This window comes from Fragaria vesca, linkage group LG1, assembly GCF_000184155.1.
Source record: "Fragaria vesca subsp. vesca linkage group LG1, FraVesHawaii_1.0, whole genome shotgun sequence".
NCBI lineage: Eukaryota > Viridiplantae > Streptophyta > Magnoliopsida > Rosales > Rosaceae > Fragaria > Fragaria vesca.
In genome coordinates, this window is record NC_020491.1 from 4,831,937 (window position 1) to 4,849,166 (window position 17,230).

Below are 17,230 nucleotides of genomic sequence, written 5' to 3' on the forward strand. Positions count from 1 at the left end.
AGTGATTTCATGACTTTCCGCCATACACTATAATCTTTTATGTTTGGAATGTTGGAAAATGACATATAATTAATATTGGTAGAATTCAGAAGAACTTAATAATTTGTAAGAGTCTAAGAGAACACCTCTCTCAGTCTACTTTTTGGCCTCCCACGTTTATGTATATTTTCCTCCACTTTGAATCTCTTGGTCGACTTTTTTGGAGTACTATTTGGACTAGCTCCCCGGAATAAGTAGGCAATGATGAGATGAGAGACAAATCAACGATAAGGATATATGCATTGCTATTTTCTAGCTTTTTGATTTTTAAACACATCGTATAACCTACAGAACAATTCTTATTGCTGCTTTATAGAAAGCTAATAATTTGTTTGGTGGAGGATTTATAAAATGTAGAAAGTTTTTCTCTATGTATCGTTCTCGTTCTATCTAAAAGGTCATCAAGATTCCAAGAGATCGACAAGGAAATCTAATCCCAATTTCTAATGGACAAGTGATTATGATACCATAACAAAATGTTCCTTTCAGCCATTGATGGTAGAGGCCCTCACAAGCCATCTTTGTATAGCAAAGGTTATGTTGATGAAAGTTACACGTCGAACCAAATTAAAGAAGTAGATGGATTGGAACTTACATGAAAAATCAAATGCCCAATATATTCTAACCTATCCTCCACATTATTGCTGGACGCACCACAACCAATAATGGTCATTCGAATGATCCCTTAATTTCTTAATTTGCCGTATGATATTGCACGTTGTTATCACAAAGCTTCACGATCCATGCTAAAGTTTTGCATGCATGCAAAGTCCTCATGAACCTGCTATCATACCTTTGTTAAGTTTGTTTTCTGAGGGCAGGGTAAACGTTTAATCGTTATCATGATTTTAAATATTTATCTTCTAAGAGTGGACATTGCCAATTCGATTATCTTTTGTTGTTCTATTGGTTTTTTCTTTTCTTTATACATTGAGATTCTTTGACAGTAGTGACGGATCTTTAAGGTACGTATTTATCTCTAGTTTAGACTCCACTCCTTTGGTTTATAAAACTACGTTACATGATCATTTTCAATTTGTCTAGTTCACTCTTTTTTTAGCTATGTTTTTTGTTATTGAAATTGTGTATAGTCCATTTCACTTTTATATAACTCAACTCACTCACTCTTCACTAACTCGAAAGTAAGTTATGACAAAATATTTATGAACTTCACTAGCGGGAGAGCTTCCAACGAGGACCTTACATTAGCTATCAAACTCCAAATTATTGTTTATCAAACTCCCTAACTTTTGTTTTCAATAGTTTACTTTATTGTTGTATATTGATTTTTGTTTATCTGTCTGTTAGAGCTTCATATCATTATCATTTTGATGATTTTTCTTATTAAGAAGTTAGACTTAATGTCCCATCTTTACTTTTGTATTCTTTTATTTTTTATTTTTTACATAAGACTCAATAAAGATTTAGGCATTTAGCCCGTCCTCTGTTATATAAAAAATAAAAATTGTTTATCATTTACCAAGGACAAACGAAGAAAGGCACACACCATTGGCATAGATATATAAACCACCAAGATATGGAGTAGTAGAAGAGGACGGGTCGAGTACTACACGTACGTACCAATAATATTCTGCCGACCCATTCTGGATCACCGGAGTCACATCCATCTTTGTTGGGTGAAGACACCAGTTTTTGGCGCGGTCAAACTTTGACTCCAGTCGCCGATATGCCCTCGTGGCGGTGAAAAGTTGGGCGGTGCTGTGCCCTTCCGGTGAGGAGCACCGTAGGGTCCTTAAGATTTGTTTAGGATTTGTATTTCTATTCAACCCCCACACGTGTGCGAACTCCTCCACCGAACTGTATTTGCTACTATATATATTAATACAAAAGTAACCTTTCCAATTCATTATTAATTGGTGCTTGATTGCGATTGCAATCTATTAATCTCGTCATCATGTATACGGGGAAAATTTTAGTACGAGTTAATGCATAACATATATTAAGTTTTGTGAATATTTGTAACCGTTAAATATATTAAAACTATGAATATATCTAACGACATAGATTATTCAACATTGGTAACTTGTTTACCTAATAGTAAGTAAATTATTATTTTTTTCTTTTCAAAATCATAACTTATATATGGAAAAAATATAAGAAAATAAAAAAAACATACAATCAAGGAAAACCCTAAATTAACGAATAACGGTAGACGACATATGGGTCTGATCGATCCACTGGAAAGTTCTCAATGAGGATTTATGCCCCAATAGGGAGGAGAAAAGGATCTAGGGCAAGCAATTCAGATATGCATGGTTGTTAATTGATCTTAACGTGAACAAAGAGTATGACTGCCTAAATGAAACTAGCTTCCAAATTAAGACAATAACACATATCCTTTCCTGATGGATCTAGATGTCGATAGAATTGGGGAAGATGATCTAGTTGCAGAGATAGTTTCATTTAGGCAGTCATACTCTTTGTTCACGTTAAGGTCAATTAACGTTCATCAACTCACCCTAGCCTTCCCCTAAATTATTCATGCGGAAAATTAAGTTTGTTAAAGAGATCTTGTTTAAAACTATCAATTTTAGGTACATAAGAAGCGGTATTTGTTCGTTTTCTTTATATAAAAGAACTTGAAATTCACCAAGAAACATATTTACATTATTACAACGTTTTGACGATTTGATACTTCATTAAGATGGTATTGTTTTTGGAGCAAGGAAGTGCGAAACTTGATTTGCATTTTGTTTTTATGTTTGTTTGATCGATTGGTAAGTATTTTTCTTTGTAATTGATTGGCATAGCCACATTTCATGTGAAGTTAAAACTAAAACAAAAATTTTTCTTTGAACAAAAGGATTTCTTGGGATTTAGATATTTGCAATTGTAAACTCTACAATTACATACACACATTAGAAAAATCTAACAGTTGATCTCTATTCCATTGGGCTTTTGGGGAGTTGCCTAGTGTCATCGGCCTGTGGCCATTACTCAGTTATGGGCCTGTGGCAATTACTCCTACAGTTATGGGCCAACAATAACCTGACATGGCAAACAATAACGTGGCCAGCTACTGTTCTTCTAATTCTCTAGGGATTGTTCTTGGTGATTTTTATGGGAAGGAATAACTCTTCATGCATGACGGTTTCTGGCTAACCGATAAAGTGAGAGCAAGTTTCTAGCTGTGATAACAGAGGGACTCAAATATGAAATATATGCTCAAAAATCCCCCAAACATTATGAAGAACAGATTTCTTATAAACCCTGCTTAATTCCTGCAGTAGTTTTATTTTAATTCTGTTCAGTTCTACATGTTTGAAAGTGTGAAGTGAGGTCCAACTCTAAGAGCAAGAAGATCCAATTCAAAGGCATCACTAAAACGACTCAAGAAGAACTCTAATGGTAAGAGTACTGATGCAACAGAGTCCTTCTTCTTGACCCCGGAAAGGATGTGCGCCTTCAGTAAGCAATTTCCACATACATCATGGCTACTTCTAAACAGGTTTCCCCAGCAAGAAGGACCAAACTCCTAATGTACTCTTCTATATATACATATGATACGCAATCACATTTTCTGATACATATAGGAAACTAAGCATCAGCTAGTTCTTTGGCAGTTGGAATTACATGCAGGAACAAGAAAATTGCTAGATGGCCATGGTGAATTAAAGATATTGAGGCTTCCGAGGATCTCATTTGTTGTGCTTATGCGCGCTACTGCAAAATGTCTAGTCAGGTGATACAGCTATTGAATCTGACTACCATTAGAAGTGTTTGAACCTGAATTGAAGTGTTTCTCTTATAGGGATCTCAATCAAATTATATTGTGCCAAATAATTAATAATCACAACAAAATGGGTAATAAATTGAGTTATGTTGATGTTTATGTTCATGTAAAGATAAGTATTACGGTTTTATTTTTAAGTACACGTAAATTTCATAATAACGTAAGGTATTCACGTCATTAGAAGTTACTTGAGAGAGTTGGTGTATCTTATATTCATGGAGTCAAAACTTTGGACCATTTCCTAGTACCATTTTTTTTTGCTGGGTATGAATCTATCTAATTGACTGGTTTAACGCGTAAGCAAAGGTCTTCAGTGTCCAAAGGGCAATCTTAAAAGGTCTACATAAACAAATAAAACAATGGAATAAATACAATCCTACAGATCCAAACGAAGACAACTCCAACAATACGAAGGAAAAGCCTATCGACTTGAAAAGGAAAAAGAGTGCCAAATGGAAGAGATGCTCAAACTACTATTTATAGATTCAGCCAAACGCTTCTAATGCAGGCCTTGTGTCCCATTGGGTTCTTCTCTAGCTTCTATCGAAGAATCTGATGGTGGTCTTAATAAACAATTTGCTAGAGATAAAGATTCCAAATTCATGCTAATATCTCCTCTAGTTATTTCTTTGTACCTCAATTTTGGTAGATCTAAGGCAATGCTTCATGCTTGTGAGTTGTGACACTGCATGCTGAGCTAACTCAAAATAAAAGGAATAAAGAGGTGTCAATCCATGAGGTTGAAAGGCTGGACATTTAAATAGAAAATTCCTTGGGTGGGTAACATTTCATTTTCCCTGGCTGAAATATAGGTGAGGTTGGAATTGAGATATGAATCTATATGGAAAAAGGTACATTAAAGCATTTACCTTTTCTGGCTGAACTATACCTAACCTCTCCAACATTTCACTTCAATTTTTCAGATTCTCATTTAGAAAACCCAGATTTTGTTTCCTAATTCACTGATCACACTCCCTTCTGGTCATGGACAAGACCATTGCCAAACTTGTGTTACGCTCACAAGGACAAAACTAGCCCAACCTGGGGAAATCTGGAAGTGGAAACTGATTGTCAGATTTGGTACTAAATCCAGGAAACAACATGATACTTCCCTAGTGTGACATGTTCCCCCATATTCATTTCAGCAAATCAGTGGTCCAATTCCTCATTCTTTCTTAAACCTCAACCCCTAAAATGAACTGAACAAAATCAGAATCAAGCAGATATAGATGAACATGAAAGCTGTCTATTCCAAAACTCAAAGACTCGGCAAATCTTATAGGGTTGCAACTTGCAACAAAGACATGGTCTTCTTCCTTAGATGGTGCCAAGTTTGACATTCATGATTAAAATAAATACCAAATCCCAACTCCCACATAACTGTTACCCATTCTTTTATTATTCCTTTAATTTCTTTTACATTTCCAAATTCAAAAGAGTCCTACTTTTCTCTCCAAAATTCCAACCCCATCAAATTCAGTGCCTTTCTTCCTAAACATCACACTCCCAATAAAACCTTCATGATCACAATCATGGCTTCCTTCAGAGTCAAGCAAGAATAAAACCCAGTAACCAATAACCCAAAAAAGCTCTCCACTGACCCAAAGTCTCTCCTTTCTTTCTTTCTTTCTTTCTTCTTCTTCTTTATCAGAATGGCTCAGATCATCAGAGACAGAGTCTTCGGCTCTTTCGGTGGTTCCAGACGACACAGCAAAATCCCCATTCCAATTCCACGACCCGAACCCGAACCCGGACCCGAACGAGTCATGCCCGTTTACCCGGTTGAAGACCTCCCCAACCCGTTTGGGGAATTGGGCCCGGACCTGTCGGACTCGGACCTCCGGGAAACCGTCTACGAGATCCTAGTCGGAGCATGCCGGAGCTCCGGCCCGAAACCGCTGACGTACACGCCGCAGTCGGAGAAGGCCGACCGGAGTTCGTTGTCGACGCTTCAGAGGTCGCTGACGTCATCGGCGAAGGCGGCTCTGGGGTTGAAGCAAACGGCGTCGTCTAAGAGACTCGGGAGTAGTAAACGGTCCGGGTCGGTTTTTGAGCTTATTCGGGTCCAGATGAGGGTTTCGGAGCAGACCGATACCCGAATCCGGAGAGCCCTTCTCAGAGTTGCTGCTGGTCAGGTTAGTAGTCATTTTCTTGTTTCAAAATCTCTGCTTTCTTAATTTTCTATATTTGGAATATTTACTGTTTTATTTTGTAGAATTAAAAGGAAATAATGAAGAAAATTCGAATTGTGAATCAGAATTTTACTGTTGTATTGATAACTGTTTTTGATGTCTAGTGTTTGAGGAATCTGAAATTTTGGTAAATTTTGTTTTAACTGGAATTTGGGAATGTGAAGGCTGGATGTTGATGTATGGGAATTTGTTTGTGTGTTTGCATTATTAGCTGGGACGAAAGATAGAGTGCATGGTGTTGCCTCTGGAGCTCTTGCAGCATTTCAGGTCGTTAGATTTCGGCAATCAGCAAGAGTATGAAGCTTGGCAGAGGAGGAATTTGAAGGTTCTGGAAGTGGGACTTCTGGTGTATCCTCATATGCCTTTGGATAGGAAAGAGACCGCTCCTCAACAACTGAGGAAGATTATTCGTGGGGCGTTGGAGAAGCCCATGGGAACTGGGAAGAACACGGAGACAATGCAGGTTCTCCGCAGTGTTGTTATGTCGCTTGCCTGCAGATCGTTTGATGGTACTGTTTCCGACACGTGCCACTGGGCGGATGGGTTTCCGTTGAACCTCAGACTTTACCAAAAGCTCCTAGAATCATGTTTTGACCTCAATGAAGAGACATCTATTATTGAAGAGCTTGATGAGGTTTTAGAAGTCATGAAGAAGACATGGGTAGTCCTTGGAATAAACCAAATTTTGCATAATCTTTATTTTGCATGGGTTCTATTTCATCGATATGTTACCACCGGCCAAGTGGACAATGACCTGCTGATTGCGTCCAATAACCTCTTGGAGGAAGTTCAGCAAGATGCCAATGCCACAAAAGATCCAGCTTATTTGAAGATCGTAAGTTCAACATTGAATGCAATACTGGGTTGGACTGAGAAAAGGCTTCTTGCCTACCGTGGTGTTTTCAACCCTGGGAATATTGAGGTAATGCAAAACATTGTCTCCCTGGGGGTATTATCAGCAAAAGTACTAGTAGAGGATATTTCTCATGAGTATCGTAGGAAGAAAGAAGTTGATGTAGCGCGTGACAGAGTTGACAGCTACGTAAGATCATCAATGCGCACTGCTTTTGCTCAGGCAAGTTCTCATACTCTATAACTGAAAGAATTATACAAAATGCTGTAATGTGTGTTATGCTCGGATTATATTACCAAGCTTCCATAACTTTCATTCTTCGCTGTAAAATATCTTGCTCATCATTCTTTATGATTTCTTATGGCAGAAACTGGAAAAAGTAGGCTCCGACAAGCGTCTATCAAAGAGCCAAAAGAATCATATTCTTACCCTCTCCATCCTTGCAAATGAAGTTAGTGAACTGGCTTTTAGTGAGAAGGAGATATATGGTCCAGTATTGAAGAGATGGCACCCTTTTGCAACGGGTGTTGCTATGGCTATGCTGCATTCTTGCTATGGAGACGAGCTCAAGCAATTTGTGGATGGTGTCAGTGAGTTGACTCCTGATACTGTACAAGTACTGAGAGCGGCTGACAAATTGGAGAAAGATCTTGTGCAGATTGCCGTTGAAGATTTAGTCGATAGTGAGGATGGCGGGAAATCCATCATACAGGAGATGCCTCCTTACGAGGCTGAAGCTGTAATGGCTGAACTTGCGAAGGATTGGATAAGGACAAGAGTGGACAGGCTGAAGGAATGGGTTGACAGAAATCTGCAACAAGAGGTATGAATTTTCTTTCTTGACAAACAATAAACAAGAATCTTTGCTTGAGTTTCACTCTAGTACACCACAATGCCACATTAAGAGATTAAGAAATTGTGTCCCACAGTGACTCAATTTTCAGTTGCTCAACTTGAGACCGGTACACGTTTCATGGATCTAATGTTGTGAACTTTTTCTACAGGTCTGGAATCCACAAGCGAACAAAGAACGCCTTGCTCCTTCTGCCATTGAAGTTTTACGTATTATAGATGAAACACTGGAAGCATTCTTTATGTTACCTATACCAATGCATCCTGGATTGATTCCAGAATTGAAGACCGGTCTTGATAGATGTCTTCAATACTATGTATCAAAGGCCAAGACTGGCTGTGGTATAGATCTTTCAAAGCTTGCTCTTGTGCATTGAATTTGAAGTTTTCAGTCTTCATTATAATAACCAGTTCTCATCTGTGATCTGTGCAGGAACCCGAATCACCTTCATTCCCAGTATGCCTGCTCTGACTAGATGTTCAGCAGGATCAAAATTTCATGGTGTATTCAAGAAGAAGGAACGGTCACATATAAACCAGAGGAGGAAAGCTCAGGTTGGAAGTACAAATGGGGATAGTTTGTTTGGAATTCCGCAACTATGCGTTCGCATCAATACTCTGCAGCTGATCCGAACAGAGTTGGGAGCTTTTGAGAAGAGGATTTTTGCTCATCTTGGGAACTTGGAATCCACTCAAAAGGGAGATTTTGCTAATGGGATGAGCAAAATGTTTGAGCTGTCAGCATCTTCTTGTGTGGAAGGGATCCAACAACTTTGTGAGGCAACAGCTTACAAGGTTGTTTTCCATGAACTAAGTCATGTTCTTTGGGATGGCTTGTATAATGTGGATGCTTCTTCTTGTAGAATTGAGCCTTTTCTTCAGGAACTCGAGCAATTTTTGGAGATTATCTCGTCAACAGTCCATGACAGAGTTAGAACACGTGTTATTACGGATGTCATGAAAGCTTCTTTTGATGGGTTCTTGTTGGTTTTGCTTGCTGGAGGCCCTTCCCGCAGTTTCACACAGAGAGATTCTGACATAATAGAGGAGGATTTTAAATTTCTGACCGATTTGTTCTGGTCAGGTGGGGATGGATTACCAGCTGATTTAATAGAGAAGCTGTCAACCACTGTTAAGGACATTCTTCCTCTGTACCATACTGATACCGATAGCCTTATTGAGCAGTTCAAGCACGTGACTCTGGAAAACTATGGCTCTTCTGGCAAGTCCCACCTGCCATTGCCTCCAACTTCCGATAAGTGGAATTCCAATGACCCAAATACACTTCTACGTGTCTTGTGTCATAGGAATGATGAGACTGCAGCCAAGTTCCTGAAGAAGACTTATAATTTGCCTAAGAAGCTGTAACAACTTTTGTGATGAATGACGAACTGAATGCATGGTTTCAGCTGGAACTAGGATCATTTTGATCTTGCTTATTACGACATCACCCCTGTTCAGCGCCGGAGATGATCTTGTTTAGTGAGAAGAGCTGTTCATTTGGGGGAATAACATTCACTTGTATAGTGTATTTGATGACCACAGGTAACATGTGCTTGTTGTTCAGAGCTTAGTTAGTCACGAACTTTGAGCTTAATGCAGAGGATTATAGGCTTGGTTTTTCGTCTTTCTTTTACATACACTTTCCAGCGCTCTTGTGAAATTTGGTGCACTTTGAACAAGTACATAAAAAACCAATTTTGATGAACCGAGTATACTCTGATAATGTTTGTGGTCACTTAGCATAGAATTACCAATTTTAAGAGGAAATTCTGTAAGAAGCAGTATTAGGTAAACAGAAAGTGTCATGTCAAGATTACTTTGCATTATTTGGCAAAAGGAACCATTGTTGTCTAGCCAGGGCATGTTGAGCTCTTCATACAACTCAAACTCTGGATGCTTTCATTTGAACTACCAAATTGACTCATCGCAGATAAGCTGGTTTTTCGTTTTTCGCAGTCCTTTCATCTAACACTGATTATGCTCTAAAAGAGTACAAAACAAAAATCATCTGAAGCGTCGCAAAATTTTGTGTCATTTGAAATTCGTAAGAAATGCCACTATGGTTTCTCTGCCTCTAGAGGCCCTCGCTTTTTGTATACATATGAAGGTACAGATAATATAAGCTAGAAATAGACGACTTTCAGTTCCATGGGTTCTTTCTAGTTCCACTACTTTTTCCGCTACTCGTTGAGGTTGATTTCTACCAAGACAGCAGGCGTTAGTTGATTAGTATGTTGCTATCACAGCAAATGAGGGATGAAACTATAACAATAGCCAAACATAATAAAGAGGAACAGTGATGATGAAATGTACCGATTTTGATTTCTTAGTCTTTCCTCGGATCCGGTTCTTTGGCGGTTTTAGTTTGTATATCCGAACCATCCAATGGTGAGTTGTAAATACCTAAATAGATCAAAATCCAACACTAGATTACAAGCTTAAAGGATAAAGGTAAGGAGATACTGTGGGCTCGCTTTATTGAAGCTCAAATCAGGAAGCATTAGAAACAAAACGTATTAAATGAACAGTAAACACGTGAATCTAATCTATTGTTGTCTTTTCTTTTATCACATTAATAGATTCTTGTATAAAAGTATTTCACATGAGACGGGTATAGCATAAATTAAAGGGTTAGCATAAATTAAAGGGTTAGACAATCTCACCTCTTCAAAATGGGTAAGTTTGAAATACTTCTTTCCAATTTCTGTTCGCCTCACCCTATCGAAGCCTTTACCATCCGTGTCCACAAACCTGTGGTAAAAGAAGACAAGAAGCAATATATTACAGCATACACAAATAAAAACCTAGAAATGAACAAAAACCTTTGGGGATTGTGCAAACCTGTAATAAGAGAGCTTGTACATGAGACAATTTAGCATGGTAGGGGTGGCCTGGTTGTCAATCCGATACTGACCATCTCTCTTGTGGAGGAAAGACATGACAAACACATGGTTAATGACTCGATATTAAAACACTATTAATTGAAAAGTCTTCCAGAAATACTAGAGAATAAAATAATATAAAATTAATCAACAGCCAGTCAGTCACCCCAGAGACGGGGAAAGGAAAGAAATGAGTGAAGGAAATCACTCACCAAGTAATCGGGTTCCTTGATATGAGGAAATACACCACCTCCGATACGGACCATCCACAGGAATTTATTGATATCATCACTGGGGTACCCAACAAGACCTGATAGGTAATTTCATTTATCAGAATAAAATTTCACTTTCTCTGGTACGATTTCGGCATGGAAAAAGAAGCCAACCTCCAAATACAACAAGAACATATTTTACATCCAACGAGTTGAAAATTTCCCATGCAGCCTTTTCTGGAGAAGACATGGCAGTACCGACTGTTGCAATATGAGTATTGTTCCAGGTATTATTGTCAACAATGACAGTGCGGTTAGCCATGGCAGTGGTTTGGTACCCATAATCCCACCAAGATGCGACCTACAAATAGAGAATAGAAAGAATAAATAATTGTTCATTTGAAAAAGAAAGGGATATATTTAGTTAAATTCCTATTCTTATGAGGTAGAGAATGGTGAGTGGTCTTGAACTATTAGCAGATCCCAGTATTTAAAATCAAAATGAGAAACTAATCATACTAGCGGAAAGAATTCAAGGTGGGAAACTCACTTTATCATCCACCTCAGTATTGTGGCTTAGCCATGCATAAGCCTCTCTAAAATCATCAAAAACATGGAGACCGTCATGTGAATGAGATGTAAGAACAATGGATGGGGCTGAATACGCTTCTGCTGCCGCCCAGACACAATGAACCTACACAACAAACAATAACTCAATGTCACAGGCCTATTGTAAGTCAAAATTCATTGGAGAATATCCAAAAGGAAATATAAAGTTGCTTCTCTATAATAAAATTATAAGTTCATCTGGATATTGAGGGGTTCTGTTTGAAATATTTTCTTCACTTTAATAAAGGTCCTCCACTTGATAATGTTATACACCCATTGTAACTATAATATGAAAATAATAAATGCATTAAATTGAAAGGAAAGAAGGACATACAACATGTACTGTTACCAAAGATTTTTGAACACACCCTACTAGTGTTTATGTATATCAGAATCAGAACTCAGATAAGGTGGTTGAAATTGAACAAATAGAGAACATAGAAAATTACTATACCACGTAGAAGGCACCCAGCAGCACAAGTAGAAAAATAGCAAGAATTGATCCCTCAAAAGGTAAAACCAGAAGCTTCTTTTCAATTCGAGCTTTGATCGAAGGCTTTTCTACTGGTTCTTTTTCCTTCTTCCTGTTCTTTCTTGAGGGTCTCTCCTTTAATGTCTCCCCACCTTTATCCGTCTTAGGCACTTCATTCAGTGGTACAGTGCTATCAGTACTGGTCTCCTCTGCCTTGATGTCCAAGAGAAAAAAATTAATGCCAGTCTAAATTAAACAAAGCTGAACTATCTACGAAGAACATAAAGAATGCATGCTTACCTCAACTGGTGAAAGTCCTGGTAAACCAGGTAACTGAAACTTGATTGATCGTGTGAAAACTTCAAAAGCTTCAGAGAGAGCAATTCCGGAGGTAATGCATGCTGCTGGAGCAAGCACCAACATAAGCCGCACCTGTAATATTACCAAACAATATTAGTTCACATGGATTAGCATGAAAGCCAGAAGAAACAATTTAGACTAGACTATTTTGAATTACTTGAAAAAGTTCTTACCATAACTCCAGAGAAATAAACGGATGTTACAATATAAAGGATGACAAAAGAGCTTGCATCCGATAAGGGGGAAAAGCATGCCTAACAACAGATATGAACCATTAAAACAGCAGTTAGAACACGGAAAACATATAGATTTACACAAAAGAAAAGTAAAATAACCTGGGAAATAAAAGGATAAATATAGTAACTAAGAAACTGAAAAGAAAAACATGGTTGAAGATAATCTTACAATTATGCCAGCTGGAACTAAGAATGCCAACACGTTAATGTCCATGAAGTACGAGGGCCAAGTAGGAGGTTGATGTTCACTAACACTAGCAATAATTGGTATGTACTTGCTTGCATAGGTTCTGAAAAGAAAAAGTTTGTACATGTAAAACAAATAGAATTCGAGAAGTTTATGCATTAGCACAATAACATGAGATAATAAGATTACTTTTTCCAAGAGAATCCATTAAAGTTTAGCAAATATGACACTATCATGATTCATGCTATCATGTCATTCCTCAAGTGGCTAGGTATTCAAGTTCAGGATTTATTTCCTGGGCCAGATTAGAGCCACAGAATCACAGAAGTAGACCAACACAGGATTTTTGTGATGATTTCTGAGCACGTACATCCAACTATAGTTATACAGTATTGAAATGTTTGAACCATAATCATGCGAGTTCATCCATAAGCCCACAGGTTAGCAAAGAAAAAAGCCGCATAAATAGTGAATTTTGAACTTACGGATCAAGTAGACTTAGACTTCGCCCACTCCACCCCTTTGTCGGGCTTGAAGCTACCAAAGCTACCAGTACTGCTATCACAGCACAGCATACTACCCTGGAAAATGAGTAACATGTGAGGCATGAATACCAATTGTGTTCAACCATGAGAGGTAGCACGGGTTAAAATACAGAACAAGTAAAGCTTACAGGCCAATAGACAGAACAAGTGTCACAGCAACTTTGAACATTTTAGGAGAAAGAACCCCTTTGATATAGTACACAAATGCAACCACATGTATAATAATAAAAACCTGCCAAGAAAGAAAACATGTTGTCAAATAAACAATAGCAACATGAGTATATGACACAGTCAAATGCATATGATATAAAGTACAAGGAATCCTGTTTCGGCACCAAATGAAGAAAAAAGACTAGCTTCGGAGGCAGTCCTAACTCATTTCCATGAATAAGCACATATTGATTTAACTACCTAGTTGTTATTTACACCTCCTTCTAGTTATGAAGCCAATCCATGACAAGCTCCAGTATCGAAAGTGAAAAGTTTGATGATAAAAAGTTGGTAAACACTCACCAAGAAGGATGCAAAATGTTCCGATGTCATGACTGCATTGAATCCAACAACAGGCACCAAAGCAGCTAATAGTGTTCCCAAGACAACCTGCATTGGAAAGTTATGAGTTCAACAAGAAGCATGAATGTCAACAGAGACTATTAAAATTATGGTGCTTCCTTGAGTTCTCCTATTAAACCTTACTTATAGCTCAAAATGAAACCTATGTTGGGATTAGTTTTATTAACTTTCAAGTCTGAAGAATGCAAGTATGCATTCTATGTTTTCAAGGCTAAATGCATCTTTTGTCTTTTGTTTTCAATCACACAAAAAGCTTCATAAGCAATCATACTTACAAGAGGAGCATAGGCAATGTACAGCCGTGATGAGTATCGACCAGTTACAATGCACATAAGCACATGCATTGGAATAAGATTGATAATAAATGTGTAGCCTCCCCAAGAGCAAACCTGAAACATTGATACAAAATGCAGAGGAAATTGAATGCGCTGTGAAATTGAGTAAGCTTACAAAAGAACAGACTAACTTAAAAGAAAACAAAAAAGTTACCATGTAAAAGTATGCTAGAGAATTAAGAGTTGCATAAAAGAGGGATCCTGTATTCAGTGTCTGCACATTAAGCATTACATAGTCAGAACCTTGAAGCATGTTATAGAGATACTCATTTAGGTTGGCAAACCATATATACATGGTAAAAAAATCAAATTAGAGTTTAAGAAAAAAGTGCTTTTAGATGTCAAAAATACCCTAAACAATGACATAAACCTAACCTTTATATAAAGATAGAAAGTGAAGATCAAAGCAAAAATAGCCACAGCTTCATTGTCATAGCTTCCAGCTACAGACCGAGAAATATATGATGGGACCTGCAAACAAAAACATAACAGGTCACAAATAAACAAGTGTGTGTTGTACAGAATAATTTCAGTCGTACAGTAAAACATATCCATACAGAAGTAACAGCAAGAATTCTATGTCAACTACAGTTCCAACTAGGTGAGAAAACATTATAATAAAAATTGTGAATGCATAATTCACACTTCCACTGAAAATCTACAAGAGCTCTAAGCAAAAATTTACAAAAGTGGCTGAACCATATGGCTGAAAACATTTAAAGAAAAAAAGAAGTTATTATGAGAACAGAAAATAATTTACCATAGCAATAAGAGCTGCAGCTGTTAGTCCAGCACCAGTGCCCTTAACTTCCTGAAAAATGGTATTTGATATCAAATCCACAACTTGGACAAAATAACTAACTTCTAAGAAGTGACTTAGGTCTGAATACGAACCCGAGTCAGAAGGTAAGTTGACCAGGATGTGAAAGCAGAGAATATAGGCGCAGTAAAAACACAAATAGTTTCCACAGAAAGAGGAATATTTAATGAATTCAACAACCTGATACAAGAGAGAAAACATATCAAACTTTACTAAACACAGGACTACCAGTTCTTTTGTCTTTCTTATTCTCCTTTTTGGTTCTGTAGAATTCAAACCAACCTCAATCCATGAAGAAAAAGAGATAAATATAAATGATTAAATACAATACTCACCACCATAAGGTTCCTGCTGTCAAGGTCAATCCAGGGTAAACAGTTCCACCAATCACACGACCAAGAGGATACCTTAAAACAAAATATAAAACATACATTAGCTTTATATTGCTGGAATATGTAATCCACTGAAAAAATGGAGCCCAATGCCATAACAAGTCGAAGAAATTACCAGGTCCGATCATCAAACCAATTCCAAAAGTCATATATTCCATTCTTCGTCAGAAACTGAAACCAAAAAACAAGACTGTCATCTTCTATACAGCCTATCATCACCGCAATATAATAACACGAATCCGTACGCAATATGATAATAAATTCCTAGCTTTTAAGCAAGACCTAGTTGAATAACAGGTTACTTGATGCCAAACTGATGCGAAAATGAGAGAACTAAACCAACCTGAGTGACTCTGTAATTGAAATAAGGATCAAACTCGTGAATAACACTCTCGTACTTAATCACCTGCAGATTAATTTCCATAACAACAGCACCGTCAGCATTACTAGTCAAAATACATCACATTTCTAAATCTCAATTTCACAATACTAAAGCAAAAACGATAGCATTGTAAAATATGCATTATCGAGGCAGCGATTGCAGTAACGTTGAATTTGAACAGTAAAAAACGATAAGATCTGAATCAAATTGAGGATGACAAGGCTTACGGAGAAGAGACGGATCGAGAAAGCGAGAACGCCGATCAGGATGAGGATGAGGAAAGCGAGGACATTACCGAAGGCATTCCTCAAGGTTTTACCGCTGGAGGTCTCGGAGGCCTCCATTGACGACCTCAACGAGCGAGAGAGAATTGCAGAGACGACTGAGGTCCGAGAGAGGGGAGGGTTTTGTGTGTGACTGACTTTGGAGTGGGGGAGTAGACTTTGCTCAACTAGACTGAGAGAAATTGGTGTTAGGGAAGTGGTCGAAACTAGCCCCGAGTTTTTCTATGGAATGACGGAATCGTCCTTGTGTTTTATACGTGGCTTTTTTTATAGATCGTAAGGCAGGAGCAAGGCTCGTGATTGGTCACGCACTACGCAGCTATGTCACGTGGCGTGTTCTGGTACGACGAGGTGTATTTCTGGTAGGAACTTGCACCCTACCCTAAAAAAATTCTTCAAAAAAAAAAAAAACAAAAAAACACTCGCACCCTAAACAAAACAAATCCGGCTTCTTTATTTGGATTCATGTTGTTTAAATTTCTTTGGATGTTACATAACCATTAGAATAATAAAAATGACGTGATGGTCTCGGATTGTACTTAATTCAATAGTTTAAACATCCAAACAACATAAATCCAAACAGAGAAACCAAATTCAAACAAAAACAGCACTGTTCATAAATTTCCATATGATTCTTCATTTGTAAGCTTATAACCTATAAAGTTCATTGTTTGGTGTCTTATGCTTCCCCCCATCTCATTAGGAACCTCATAGGAAAGAAATTTGCAATTTTTCTCTAAATTTTTATTTTTATGGCCAATTACATATAAGTCCACTTCGAAACATTTTTTCCCACATAGATCCACCTCAACATTTTTACTCACATAAGTCCACCCAAGTCTAAATAAAGTTTTGTATTAAGTATTAAAGTTCAACATAATTACAGACTGCCATCCAACAAAAAAAATTAGATTTTCTCCTTTATATTTACAAGAATGCCACTAGTATAAAAAGTCAACAACCACTCTCATTTCGGAACAGTCTCCGGCGGACCTCCGGCGAGATTTCCAACGGACCTCCGGCGAGGTTTCCGGCGAAGTTTCCGGCCGACCTCCGACAAGATTTCCGACTGACCTCCGGCGAGGTTCCGGCCGACCTCCGACGATGACAAAAATTACTACTACCAGCTAAAAAAGCTACTACCACCAGCTATAAAAGCTACTACCACCGCCTACAAAAGCTACTACAAAGTTTCCGGCCGACCTCCGGCGAGAATTTCCGACCGACCTCCGGCGAGGTTTCCGGCCG

The 17,230-nt window shown here is 37.9% G+C and overlaps 2 protein-coding genes across 2 annotated transcripts; one reads left to right on the top strand and one right to left on the bottom strand.

The window, feature by feature from the left end:
* The first annotated feature begins 5,292 nt into the window (after positions 1–5,292).
* On the top strand, positions 5,293–9,400 carry LOC101291750. Its single transcript, XM_004287411.1, has 5 exons — positions 5,293–5,928; positions 6,197–7,060; positions 7,206–7,661; positions 7,843–8,032; positions 8,124–9,400. The coding sequence occupies exons 1-5, from the start codon at positions 5,446–5,448 to the stop codon at positions 9,056–9,058; spliced, it is 2,928 nt and encodes a 975-aa protein (XP_004287459.1). The 5' UTR covers positions 5,293–5,445; the 3' UTR covers positions 9,059–9,400.
* Positions 9,401–9,495: 95 nt separating this feature from the next.
* LOC101292047 (dolichyl-diphosphooligosaccharide--protein glycosyltransferase subunit STT3A-like) lies at positions 9,496–16,111 on the bottom strand. The gene is made up of 23 exons (XM_004287412.1): positions 15,926–16,111; positions 15,660–15,722; positions 15,432–15,487; positions 15,260–15,331; positions 14,999–15,104; positions 14,865–14,915; positions 14,480–14,575; positions 14,259–14,318; positions 14,045–14,158; positions 13,710–13,796; positions 13,325–13,428; positions 13,137–13,232; positions 12,634–12,754; positions 12,402–12,482; positions 12,169–12,300; positions 11,851–12,081; positions 11,338–11,481; positions 10,962–11,148; positions 10,788–10,885; positions 10,535–10,614; positions 10,357–10,444; positions 10,007–10,096; positions 9,496–9,893 (listed from the first exon to the last, which is right to left on the bottom strand). Exons 1-23 carry the CDS (start codon positions 16,040–16,042, stop codon positions 9,834–9,836), a joined length of 2,334 nt encoding a protein of 777 aa, XP_004287460.1. The 5' UTR covers positions 16,043–16,111; the 3' UTR covers positions 9,496–9,833.
* Positions 16,112–17,230: the final 1,119 nt, after the last annotated feature.

Coding starts and splice junctions, on each gene's coding strand:
- LOC101291750 (XM_004287411.1), top strand. CDS start 5,446: ATGGCTCAGATCATCAGAGACAGAGTCTTCGGCTCTTTCGGTGGTTCC. Junction 7,061..7,205: donor TGCGCACTGCTTTTGCTCAG/GCAAGTTCTCAT, acceptor TTCTTATGGCAG/AAACTGGAAAAAGTAGGCTC. Junction 7,662..7,842: donor ACAGAAATCTGCAACAAGAG/GTATGAATTTTC, acceptor CTTTTTCTACAG/GTCTGGAATCCACAAGCGAA.
- LOC101292047 (XM_004287412.1), bottom strand. CDS start 16,042: ATGGAGGCCTCCGAGACCTCCAGCGGTAAAACCTTGAGGAATGCCTTC. Junction 12,082..12,168: donor CAGGACTTTCACCAGTTGAG/GTAAGCATGCAT, acceptor TTGGACATCAAG/GCAGAGGAGACCAGTACTGA. Junction 10,097..10,356: donor AACTTACCCATTTTGAAGAG/GTGAGATTGTCT, acceptor TGATCTATTTAG/GTATTTACAACTCACCATTG.